We start from the raw sequence: 13,727 nt of genomic DNA, 5'->3' as shown, positions 1-13,727 counted from the left end.
GAGTGCAACAGTAGGGAACGCGTTGGATAGCGTAGGTGTAAAAATTACTATTTCACTCCAGAGAGTGCAAAAGCAGGGAAAGCGTTGGATAGCTGGAGGGTAAAAATTACTATTCCCACTCCAGAGAGTGCAACAGTAGGGAAAGCGTTGGATAGCGTAGGGGTAAAAATCACTATCCCCACTCCAGAGAGTGCAACAGTAGGGAAAGCGTTGGATAGCATAGGAGTAAAAATTACTATTCCCACTGCAGAGAGTGCAACAGTAGGGAAAGCGTTGGATAGCGTAGGAGTAAAAATTACAATTCCCACTCCAGAGAGTGCAACAGTAGGGAAAGCGTTGGATAGCGGGAGGGTAAAAATTACTATTCTCACTCCAGAGAGTGCAACATTAGGGAAAGCATTGGATAGCGTAGAGGTAAAAATTACTATTCCCACTCCAGTGAGTGCAACAGAGGGGAAAGCGTTGGATAGCGTAGGGGTAAAAATGACTATTCCCACTCCAGGGAGTGCAACAGTAGGGAAAGCGTTTGATAGCGTAGGGGTAAAAATTACTATTCCCACTCTAGAGAGTGCAACAGTAGGGAAAACGTTGGATAGTGTAGGGGTAAAAATTACTATTCCCTCTCCAGTGAGTGCAACAGTAGGGAAAGTAATTAAAAATATATATATATTAATACCAATTACAAATTAATTAAAACTAATTACCAATTTAATATAATATAATAATTAATCAATACAAAACTACAAATATAAATATTTATTAGAAATAATTACCTATTAATACAAATTAATTCCCAATTTACAATTAATTAATTAGCAATTGAAAAATAATTAACAATTAATTAAAAATAAATACCAATAAATAATTAATTTGATTTTACAATTTTTATATTTAAATTACTTCCCACCCTATTCCCCTATAAACCCGCTACAGTAAATAAAATAATACAATTAACATAATTATCAATTAATACAAATTAATTACCAATTATAATTTAATTAATTACCAATTAAAAATTAATTAACAATTAATTCAAGGAAAATACCAATAAATAAATCAAAACATTTAATCAATTATAATTAAATTACTTCCCACCCTATTTCCCTATAAACCCACAACCCGCTACATAAAAAAAATAACATAATTATCAATTAATCAATTAATAAAAATTAATTACCAGTTATAATTTAATTAATTACAAATTAAAAATTAATTAACATATAATTCAAGATACATACCAATAAATAAATTAAAACATGTTATCAATTATAATTAAATTACTTCTCACCCTATTCCCTTATAAACACACAACCCGCTACAGAATTAAATTACGCAAAAATTAAATACCATAAAATTCATTACTTAAAATAAATTATACAATAAATATACACTTTTCACACATATACTAATATAAAAAACAATAAAAAAATTATATATTATTAAAAAATCGATATATTTAACATCTATATTATATACTTCGATATTTTGACTTTCTATATTTATGTAAATCGATATTAACTTACTTACCTCAAATTCGATATTTTTGTTTTCTATATTCTGTCCATTCGATATTTTGGCCATTACATTCGATATTTTTGTAGTCTATATATTCTGTCCATTAGATATTTAGTCCATTCTATATGTTTAACTCGATATTAATGCAATTCTATATTTTTAACTCAATATTTTGACTGTATACCGCCTCCATCACAGAGGATTATGAGCAGGATCTGTCCAGAGAAGTACTCACTCTTGAGGTAGATGCAAATGAAGCTATTCCAAAGTACCTATTTGTGATGACTACATCAGTGCTACTAAGCTGGATACAATGGCAGATTCCAGGGCACCCATCACAATCATTTGAGATACTTTGTATGAACAACTTTGGTCTACATCCAAACCTTTAAAAAGACTACATGTGTTTACGAAAGCATACGGTGATCAAGACATTGATATGCTTGGATTTTTTTATGGGAAGTGTGTAGGGAGAGAGGCTTACACTAAAGTTAAGTTGCCAAAAAAGACAAGCTAATTTTAGGGTGGCAAGATTTAGCAAGGTTAAGTCTAATGCTGGTGTCTGGTTCTCCCTACCCAATCAGAGTATGCGATGTGAACATAGCTTCTAACCAAGATTCAGAAGATGATCTCATATCTGAGGTGACATAATGTTTCCCTGATGTTTTTCCCCAAAAATTGGTATGTTTCAGAAAAATGAACATAAAGTTAAATTAAAGAAAAACGGCATTCCCATTTCACACAAAGTCAGATCTGTACCTTTATCAGTTAGATCTGAACTCAAAACTTTACTGGATAGCTTGTAAAAGATCACGTGATTAGGCAGACTGACTCTTCTAAATGGTCAGTCCCATCATCATAGCTCACAAAAAGCATGGCGATATTTGGTTAGGTTATGTGCAGATTTGGGCCCTTTAAAAAAGAAACTTATTGTTGATTTTCATCCGTTGCCTAAATCAATGATTTGCTTTCAAATATTAGTGGAGCTAAGTTTATCTCTTTATTGAACCTTTGCTCCACCTATCACGAGATTCCCCTAACTGCAGAATCCCAAGACCTTACAAATCTTTTCACTCCTTTTGGGGCGTGTACATTATTAAGGCTTCTGTTCAGTCCGGCTTCTGCATTGGGTGTGTTTACAAATGTTTTCACAAATGCACCTGCCTTATCGGCATTTAAACCTGCCGCAAAATCTATGGTCACCCTTGATACCAGACACATTGGTATAGGTGCTGTATTTTCACAATGCTATGATAAAAATGAGCACACCGTGCCTTTAGATTCCCACTCTCTCAAAACCTCTGAATCTCATTATAGTACCATCGAGAGAGAAGCTTTGGCCTGTTCCTGGGCCATTGAGAAGTTTAATACTTATCTGTGGGGAATTAGCTTAATTATTTTTACTGATCGCAATCCATTACTTCATCTACTTAATGGAAATGGTTCAGGAAAGGCATCTACTAGATTGGTCAGACTTTTGTCACAATTGCATGAGTACAGTTTCAAAATTGAGTTTATTCCAGGTAGCAGGAACTCCAGTGCAGATGTTTTGTCCAGGATGTCAATTTAGGATATTAATTTGGGTGAGGAACAAAAAGAAGTTGAGTATGTTGTGGCTACCTTGGATGATATTCTAAGTATCAATGTTTTTGTTTCTCATAATGATTGGATGTCTGCTATTTCTGGTGATAACATTTTATACCAGCTCATGGAGTTTGTCACTTAAGGATGGCCTAGGTAGAGGTGCTTATCTGCTCCACTTAGGCCAGTTTCAGAAGTAACCAGTAATTTGTCCATTATGGATGCTCTACTCTTTCGCAATGACGTAATTATTCCACTGGTTGCTATTGGACCCAAATGATTTCAAGCGGCTCATCGTGGGCATTGGAGCCACGAATAAGAATTTAAAACAATACTTTAGGGAGCCCTCCCTAGATTCCCAGGCAGCTGATTGGATCTCATCTTGCAGTACATGTTTGTTGTCAGACAAGCATTGCGTTACACATAATACACCTTTACATGTGGTTCCCTTGGGCAAAGGTTGCCTTGATTCTGCAGGCCCATTTTATTTGTTACGATCTGACAAAAGGTTTTTAATAATTCTAGTTGGCTATTTTTCAAAATGGATATTCTTTGATTTTGTTACTATTGTCAACAAGTTCTAAGTTATACAATTTTTGAGTAACATCTTTGATTGGGAAGGACCCCCCAGGGATCTGGTAACTGACAATGGTATCCACTTTGTCTCTTCACAAATAAACGTTGTTCATCAAGAAACACAATGGGGCCGATTAGGATGGCGGACGGACTTTCCCCGGCCGCCATCCCTGTGGAAAACGGGACCATCCGCCACGTGGGCGGCGGTCCCGCCATACCAATTATGATGCGCCCGCCACACTGGCGGGTGCATCATGCATTTTTAACATTGCCCGCCGCAATGTAAAAAATGCAGGTATGCATTTGCATACACAAAGCGGCAGGCACCGCGCGGTGCCTGCCACTTTGTGTATGAAAATGCAGGGGGGTACCACAGATACCCCCCATGTCCACCCCACCTCTCGCCTTCACCATGGGGGCCCGCAGGGGGCCTCCAAAGTAAAGACCGCATGCCTTTCCGTGGCGGCAAAGGCATCTGCATGAGGCCATCCTAATATGGCTGGCGGTGTCTGGAAGACACCGGCAGCCATATAAACCCTTTTCTGCCCTGGCCGCAAGGTGACCGGGCGGAAAAGCGGCGGGCGGTGTTTCCGTCCGCCGCTGTCCCCCCGCCATTGTAATATGGCGGGGGGGAAATAGGTGGCGAATGGGCACGGATGGCCGACCGATCGCCACCGCCTGCATGGTGGTGGCGATCTGTATGCCACCCTAATTGACCCCAATATTAGACTTCTTAAAGTAGCAATATATTCTCCAACCTCTAATCGTTTGGTCGAGAGCGTAAACATGTTTTTGAAAGAAGGTGTACAATACGCTTTGGAAAGTGGGGTATCAGTTCATGTTTTCTTAAAACAAAAAGTTTGGGCCTGTCATCTCACCCCCACACTCCACTACTGGTGTATATCCTTTATTTCTGTTCAGGAAAGGGAAACCTAAGTCAGATGGGTGTCCTGATTGGTTAAAAGACCTATTGCCAAAAGATAAATTTAGCTATTGTGACATTGCCAAGATGGTAAAACAGAGAGTTGAGACTGCACAAGTGAAACTGAAATTATACTATGATGCCACTCATGGTGTGTAATGTTTTGACTTCAAAAGACATGACTGGCTACTAATTGGACACCCTAACAAGGTAAAACAAGCATTTGCAATGCAACAGTCTCACATTTGTGAAAATTAGAGCTATTGGAAGTGTAAATTACAATGTTTTTTACTTTTGATTTTTGTTTGCAGTGGAGTGATTATATTTGCAGAACCAGAAAATGGGAAATTGGTTACGAAGGAGGGGAGGTGGAAAATAAATGACACCACCAGCTCCCCTGTAGCCAGTGCAGATGGCAGGCGTAGGGAACAGGTGCAGTTCAGAAGCTCTGCAGAGAGCCTGGAGATGCAGGTTTAAAGCTGCAAGCAAACAGGGCAATATTCCACAGGTCCTTACACTATAATCTGAAAACTTCATGGTCCTGATAACCCATGAAGTTGTCAGATTACACGTATGACTTAATCACAAGGGAACCTAATTAGCCAAAGATGTATTGCTTAGAGAGAGATAGTTACAATGAGCTAACTAACAAACATAGCACTGGCTGTGCCTGCCGGTCCACAACGTTTCTTCAGCTCTGGCTGTCGTTCCTGGGCCTACATCATGGGTACATGCATAGCTCAGGTACACAGAGCTCTGCAGGCCAAAAAGAACATATCTGCGTGATATGCTATTATACACGCGAAGCGGAGGTACCCACATTTCTGTCGAGGGACATATAAAAAGCACGCCATGGAACTAGAAACAAGTAATTGAGAGGAACAATAAAGACAACCCGTGTTAAGAAATGGGTAGGATTAAAGCCCGCTGTAAGTTCTTGGTAATATGTCATTTTCAACCATACAGCTGCAGCATCTGTTCGGCTCACCGGTTTGCATCAGCATCTAGAACCAAATCAGTTTTGGCCACATCAGATCATTACTGTACACCCTGAAAAAAGGCACCCATAATTTTCTTTAGGTCCCTTGGGAATGGTAGCCTTTTAAACTCCAAGATGTCTGGTCACTGTACAGGCGAAAGCAAGTAAACTTATATTTGCAAAAATAATCCTACAAATAAATCCAAATAGAATATAAATTATCTAACTGCATTCCACATCCATAAATCGCTCAGTTTTAATAAAGTGTGTTCATGAAGGACTGAGTAGGAACCATAATATGTAACCACTGTATTTTTATTGGGATGTATCAGCACTTATTGGTAATGAAGCTATAAAAATATGTTGATAACTATATTTAAGAGGTAAAGCTGGTGAAAAAGAATGCATAGGGTTTGACCAATGGGCGCAAATAAAGGGCCCTTCCACACTTGCATGGCCACTGCAGGTTCAGTCTGGCGAAGCCTTTCCACAGCCTCGTTTTCTGAAACCTACTGGCATTAAGAATTCCCAGTAAGCCACTTTAAAACAATTTTAGAAACAAAAAATGTGCACTGGCATGGTAGAAGGGGGAAAAAACACCAATAAACATCACTATTCAACACAGCTAATCCAGGCCCTGCCAGAGAGCGAGGTTCTAGTGTAATTATCCCCAAGGCGCTGTCTTTCCTGAATGGAAGAAGTTATTTACATCCACCTATCCTTCACAGTGGGCCTCTGGAGATAGGGCCAAGGATGCCTGGTGAGACAGTGGAAAAAATACGAAGAAGTAGGACAATTCCGGCATGCCCCTCGCTGCAGAGCGCCTCGGATTACCAATTGATGGCAAATCTCCCTGGCTCCCAAGGGACAGCGTGCATGGGCTTCAGGAGAGAAGGCACCTCGTCGCAGGCTGCCTGCGGTTTTATTAATAACCTCTATCTGTTTGCATGCAAGTAAAACAAGCTCCATCTAGGTCAGCTCACCAGTCGATGCAAGAGCTGACGGGTTGTGTTTTTTTTCTCTCTTCTTTATTTGAACTTGGACGTCTTTCATGGCTTCCATGTTAAGACACCCTCGTCTGTTGTCATTTTTAATGCTGATGGAACATGCAAGAAGAGCGCACGCCGCGAACGCTGTGGAATATTCCATGCGCACGTGTCCCCGGAACGGTCGGCAGAGGACGTTTGTGGAAGACATGCTGAAATGAGAAGAGTCAGAGTTATATGTGTGATGAGGGGCGGGCGATTCAATGAGAGGAGAAGGAGTGATTGCCTGCAGCCCCTTGCAGAATCACTAGAGGCCAGGCGGGGCAAAGGGGGTAGGGAGGCCAACGGCTGCGTCAATCAAACATAAATTTATTTTTACAGAGGTCGTCAACTGATCTATAATTGAATGGTAAAATCAATGTGTTTATAATATTTTGGGGACAAAATATTTGAATTAAATTACAGATCACTCTTGGCCAGCTTCTGCCTGCGAATCTCTATTTCTCATTAGGGGAGGCGCGTGAGCTTAAAATTAGAGCGGCATGGCTCCAGTTGGTGCATAATGCAATTCTATTATGAAAACTGTGATCAAAGAGTTGTAAATAAAAGCAGATGACCGACACCGTCCATGGATAAAAAAAAATGGACTAACTGCAAGACAAAACCCTAGAGGTGTATATAATCCAAGAACTCGTTGCCGATATATTGATTGATGCGATCTCGCAATTGTGCTGGAAACAAAATCTTTTCTAATGTATGTAAAACATTTTGTGTCCTGGAAGGAGAAGAAGGGATATAGCTCCTCCGGAACAACAAGCATTCACCATTGCGGGAAGGCAGGGGGGCATCTGTTTTTACTCAGCCCCGTGTTTAAAGTGAAAGTGAAAGCGCCATGCAAAAATAAATACGGGGCTGAGTCAAACAGATGGCCCCCATAAAGATAAGAAATTGCTTGGCGACAGCAGCAAAGCAGACGACTCTGTCCGGATTATCTGGATGAAAAGACGAAAGGGTGTCAACAAAAAAACTCATTTCCAATGGCAGGCCACAGTTTAGGATAAACGGTGATGCCAGCCAATGAAAATGAGGGGCGGGGCTTCAAGTCCCCTTCTCAAATCTATTCTCTCACCATAGGGCTTGCCGAGAGGGCAGCAGATGCGCTGCAACGCTAGGCGAGACCTAAAAAGGAGAATCTGTATTCTCTGAAGCAATTCAGATTGAGAAAGTCTCCAAAGATGCTGTTTGCTAGTAAAGTAAAGGGTGGTGGAACAAAAGAGATCTAGTCAAACTGGCACCGGAGCAAACATGTGACATTTTTAAACACAAACAATTGGAAAGTGAAAGCTGGTTTAACTTGAAAGATGATGAGTCTTCTTCGGACATGGTGCAACCACTAATCTCCTCAAGTAATACCAATGTTGATGTTGAAGGAGCAATTTCTAGTGATGTGAAACACATCGGTGTCTCAACAGAGTTTACTAATGATTCTACTTCTGTTGTACCTGATACTAGCGTGCAGATGCAATCCAGATCTGCCAAAAAGTTTTCATGCTGGCCAGGTTGAAAGGTTTTTATGTACATTAAATTGTATCTTTAATTTTAATTATAAAAGGGAAGATGATGAAGAATTTGATCTAAACATCAACCATGGGAGGAAACAGTGGGACACTGGGTGTGTGTAATAAAAATTCTCGTCCTTGGCCATATCAAATCTGAAGTTTTGGTGCCTACCCTCACCCCTGAGTGTCCCTCTCGCTCTCACACACTCCGTCACCTTTAAATATCCCTCTGTAGTACGCGATTCTTTCCCTTTAGTATGTTAGGTGATCCCGAGCATGATCACGCGCATGTTGGTATTACATTTATATGTGGAGTGTAATCATGAGTGTGATCACACATACGGTTTACTTTTGGATCTAATGTTATTATGTTGAGCTCATGGCCGGATCCCTTTCCCATGGTATCACCAACCGTGTATTCAGGTATGGTTGGGATTTCATGGAGAAGAGGCCAGCAGGCATTGGGCTCCGGCTTTAATTGGAATAAACCTTTAACACTTATCTCATTCGACTGTCTCCTGAATCTTCATTACAGCTCAACACCCTCTCGCTCTCCTACACACACCCAGCACCAACCCCTGCCGGCCTGACCTATAAGTTTGTGCAGAGTACTGCATGCACAATGTTTGTGGGTATACATGACTGCCTGTGTGTTTGCTTGTGCTGCTTGGCAGCCCTTCTACTGCCAGATTCAGCAGTATGAACACAGCACAGCAGTCTTCTAACCTCCCCCTCCTATGATCTGCCCCAAGCACCCACATTTATAAGTTAATAACTGAAACAAATTACTTAAGGAAAGAAAATGTGATCACATATTGTAAAATATAAAAAAGTAGTGACATGGGCTTTGGTTCTTTTCCATTTGAAGCCTATACTTTTTTCGAATCCATCTTGGCGACCAAAGAAGTAATTCACAGTTCCAGCTACTTGTCATCTTACCTGATTCCAGCTCCCAGCAAACCACTCCACTTTGCCTTGACACCCAGCACCAACCCCTGCCGGCCTGACCTATAAGTTTGTGCAGAGTACTGCATGCACAATGTTTGTGGGTATACATGACTGCCTGTGTGTTTGCTTGTGCTGCTTGGCAGCCCTTCTACTGCCAGATTCAGCAGTATGAACACAGCACAGCAGTCTTCTAACCTCCCCCTCCTATGATCTGCCCCAAGCACCCACATTTATAAGTTAATAACTGAAACAAATTACTTAAGGAAAGAAAATGTGATCACATATTGTAAAATATAAAAAAGTAGTGACATGGGCTTTGGTTCTTTTCCATTTGAAGCCTATACTTTTTTCGAATCCATCTTGGCGACCAAAGAAGTAATTCACAGTTCCAGCTACTTGTCATCTTACCTGATTCCAGCTCCCAGCAAACCACTCCACTTTGCCTTGACATGGCCCATTGTCACACGCCATGGTGCCTGAAGGTCTGTTGTTGCCGCAGCCTTCCAGTGGCAAGCTGCTGATATGATTGGTCATGCAAACAACAGTTCGCGTTCGAACTCCTTCCCCACATTCCGCAGAACACTGCAAAAGATACACAGACGGCATTAGCCTTCTCCAAGTCTAAACATGAATGTTCAACTTTGGATGAAAGGTGGAACTTGAAAGGCAGTTCGGAACCAGGATTGAAAGAGGGAACTGCATGCACAACGGGGAAGGTGAGTGATGACAACAATCAGTAATAGAATGATCATTGCCTTAAATTTTACGGGGGTTGAGCACTGCAGTGCCTCTTTTTGTGCTGAGGGGGCAAGGGTGGCACATAGCTTTATTGCCGTTGCCTGTGAGGCAATAATGGTTGCAAATTACCCGCTACGACTTTATGCATTTTATTCATCGACTGCAACTAAACACGTCATTAATGAGTTGTTAGATTATGCAGTTACTATCACATTTTGTATCCATCTCAAGTGGCAGCACACAACAGTCCTCTATTTTGTTAATCTTCTCTTTTATTCAGCTTGCGGACATTCAATAGACACCGGAAGGTTGAAAACTGTCTTGGTTTTGTGATGATTTAAATCTGTGATCTCCAGTGCTTGTTTAATTCTGAGCTGTCTTCCTACTTGGTAAATTCAGTGACATTTTGAAATGTATTTACGCTCGAGAGCATAGCCAATACTCTGTTCTCTTCTGTTGTGAAATTTAATTTCAGTTTAGCTTATGCTATGTCATTAAAATTGTTTCCAGAAATTAGTACTATTCATTGCATTTCTCAGATCAAGTAGCATTTGAAGCTAGACAGTTAGACTGCACTTCAAAAGTGGGGCTCAAGCTGTCTTTTAAAAAGCATGTCTATTTACTCAAAGTCATGCATTAGCTTGGCAGCATATGTAGACCCAGTAATCTAATAGATATGGATTTTTTTAAAGGAGAGTCAACCACTTCTGTAGCTTGGGAATGGTCCTAGACCAGGAGCTTCTAATGAGTTGTTCCTATGACATAGCATTATGGTCACAATAACCAACATTGTGGAATTCCATGAGCAGTATCCAGGTATCTAGAGTTATCAATTTCAGCCATAATCTCTGCTCGGAACTCCCCGTTCTCTGATCAGGTGGTAAATGTGTGCGAGAGGACCCTTTAAAACAGAGGAGTGGACAACTCTGGGGGAGGAGGAAGGAAGACGTGTCCTGGGTGAGGGGGGAGCATTACATGTTTGCCCCTGCTTTGGACGAGCGTTGGATGGGAGCTGAAGAATCCGTCCAGGGTGGAATTCAGCTTTCTCAAAGCAATTTTACAAGCACCAGCACTATTTTCTGGCTGATAAAATCAATCCTGGTGTTCCCACACCCAGGAAAGCTGGGTTCGGGAATGCCAGCCAGCTAATAATTTTGCAAAGCCAAATTCCACCCATTAATTCGACTCCACACAATTTGTAATCAGGTTCTTCATACAAAAATGTTACCATTTTATGTCCATAATCTCCACCAGTGGCTTAGCCATAAAAAAACAGCAAATTGTATTGTTTTGTATACATTTGAATTAGACATGTTTGCTTAAAGCTATAGATTTCATGTGTAACATCAGTAGGCTTGTTCCTTTATTCCTGTACATAAACAAACCATGGCATTTAGCTTTTTCCATGTGTGCTGCACAAGGCACAAGGCAGCACACATGAAAAAAACAGGGAGAAATAATGCATTTCTCCACGTTTGGCCACCTTAAGACCAGGGTTTACCTGGTCTTAAATTTGGCGTTGACTCTTATATATGGCACACTTGTACACGGGGGCAACGTCAAATAGAATGGGTGTTGGGGTGTAACGCCCACCACAACACCCACTGCATGCCCCTTTCACACTAAACTTAGCGTGAAAGGCTGCCTTATGTACAAGGCAGCGTTAAGCCAAGTTAAGTGGCTTAACGCTGCCTTGTGCATAAGGTAAGGCCCCTTTTGCCATGGGAAAGTCCCAAAAAGTGACTTTTCAGTGGCGATAGGGGCTGGTACATATGCCCCTGTTGTGTAACATTGGTCCAACAATCAACCTCAACTCCCTGCACTAGCTTAGTCTAGGCCTAGCTTAAGGAAAGTGCTAAGACGCTGAAGTGGCAGACTGTGTGACACAGTTTTAACAGTAGTAAGAAAGATGGAATGCCCACCAAGAAATATTGGGTATAAAATAAACTGACATATTTAAATATGCATACAGTAAAGATAAGAACCAAACAATGTAATCAAACAAATCAACAAAGCAACATAGTTTTATTCACAAATACCGTTGAAGCACTGGGTTTCCACATCAAATACACCATGTATACAGTTTGCTGTCACTATCTGACTGCATATGCTGTGCTGTTTCCAAATTTTTTAGCATACAGAGGCTCATGATCCCCAGCCAAAACAGTAACTCTTTAATGCTGTTTCCGGTCATTATGAAATTACATCAAGCAGAAAACTTGACTGTAGTCTGCTTTGGGCAAGAAATTACGAACACAGTAAAATCGAATGTGGTGTCCTAGTGCTCATAGTTAATGATGGGACCAAGAAACCTTTGTTTTTCTCCTGGTTTAGTGTTAGGGTTTGCCAGTACTCTCTCTTTGGGACCCAAACATGATATTGCCATTTGGAAGGTCCATGCTTGACCTCTTTGTATTCCTTTTTAGGTCTCGCCTAGGCAGCGTGCATGCGCTGCATAGGAAAAAGACCTTATGTAATCAGCACAGCTTTGCGGGTAAAAAGATGCACGCGTTGCATTGCTTTCAATGGCAACGCGTACACGTTTGGCGATTCCCTTGCGGGAGCGAGCTTTGGCGCCATGTGTTAGCAATTATCGTTCCTGGCGCTGCTCACTCCCACAAGGAAAACGCTTTCAGTTTTGCCGCCACTTGTTTTTTTTTACTATTCGGGTGGGGAAATGACTGTTTGATCTTCCGTACAATTAACAAAAAACTACTGAAAACTTCCATACAATTCAAAACTAATTAGCGATTGCTTGTCAACATTATATTCAGAAGTTATCTTTTACAAGAATACCGCCATTTGTCACTGGAGTGATGCTAGGTGGCACGTTAACGTGACATGCTCTCAGGTGCCAGGAGGATGGCACCAAACACAAGGTGCAATTTACCCATGGCATTGTACCATGTGCATTCCCCCGAGTCCCTTACCCTCATGCCAAGGGGATGCTTTTTTTTGGGCACAGCACCCCAGGTGCCCGTGCCACAAATTTCCACAACTCTCTGTACCTCTTTCATATGATCATATTTCTGGTAGAAGGCACGCGCCCTTCACTCCTTCCTGTGCCATCGAGTGCTTCACGCTACTGTACATGTCACAGTGATGGTGGTTTTCGGGCAAGGTGCCCATTGCATTCTGAGAATTGCTGGTGCCGCTGTCATGGTGGGAGGGAGGGATTCGAGCCGATGCGGGGGAGTGGCACTGCCTGTTTGCTGCTGCCAGGGCCTGCTTTAAGACTGGTATAACAAATCTGTTCACTCCAGCTCCAGACAGGAGTAGTGGGAACAGAATGTGCGTGGGCTGGAACGGGAACTGTGGAAGGCTTTCTTTCTCAGCAGTGCAATTTTTAATCACAATGCAGCCATCCAGGAACTGCAAAAATCACAGTTGATGGACAGAATGTAGAACAATGTCATACATTCAACCCAGAACAAGGATCTGGGCCTAAATCCATCGTTTTTTTGCACTCCACACCACCCTGGGTTAGACACTGGCTATATGCAAATCAGCTCTGACCCTGTGCCTCATTGGATCAGCCCAGTCCGAACTACCAAGCCATGTCTTTCCCAGACCGGAATCAAGCATCCAAGGACCGGTTTCTGGCTGTCAGCCTTCATCAGCCTGGATAGCTTGACTCCAGTGGTGTGGAGAGCCTGGGACTCACGTCTGAGCATCCCCAGCCCACTCGGGGTGAAATTGCAAAAATCACAGTTGATGGACAGAATGTAGAACAATGTCATACATTCACCCCAGCACAAGGATCTGGGCCTAAATCCATCGTTTTTTTGAACTCCACACCACCCTGGGTTAGACACTGGCTATATGCAAATCAGCTCTGACCCTGTGCCTCATGGGAACAGTCTAGTCCGAACTACCAAGCCATGTCTTTCCCAGACCGGAATCAAGCATCCAAGGACCGGTTT

General features: G+C 41.7%; 1 protein-coding gene across 1 annotated transcript in view; it reads right to left on the bottom strand.

The window, feature by feature from the left end:
• The window catches only part of THSD4 (thrombospondin type 1 domain containing 4), a 2,493,250-nt gene that overhangs the window by 104,072 nt on the left and 2,375,451 nt on the right, over positions 1 to 13,727 (bottom strand). The window contains exon 15 of the mRNA XM_078684935.1: positions 9,475 to 9,648. Coding sequence (XP_078541061.1) covers positions 9,475 to 9,648 — 174 coding nt within the window. The remainder of the gene's footprint in view (positions 1 to 9,474; positions 9,649 to 13,727) is intronic.

Source organism: Lissotriton helveticus, chromosome 3_2 (assembly GCF_964261635.1).
Source record: "Lissotriton helveticus chromosome 3_2, aLisHel1.1, whole genome shotgun sequence".
Classification (NCBI taxonomy): domain Eukaryota; kingdom Metazoa; phylum Chordata; class Amphibia; order Caudata; family Salamandridae; genus Lissotriton; species Lissotriton helveticus.
Note: the sequence above shows the minus strand (reverse complement) of the source record. Positions and strands in the feature narration are given on the sequence as shown.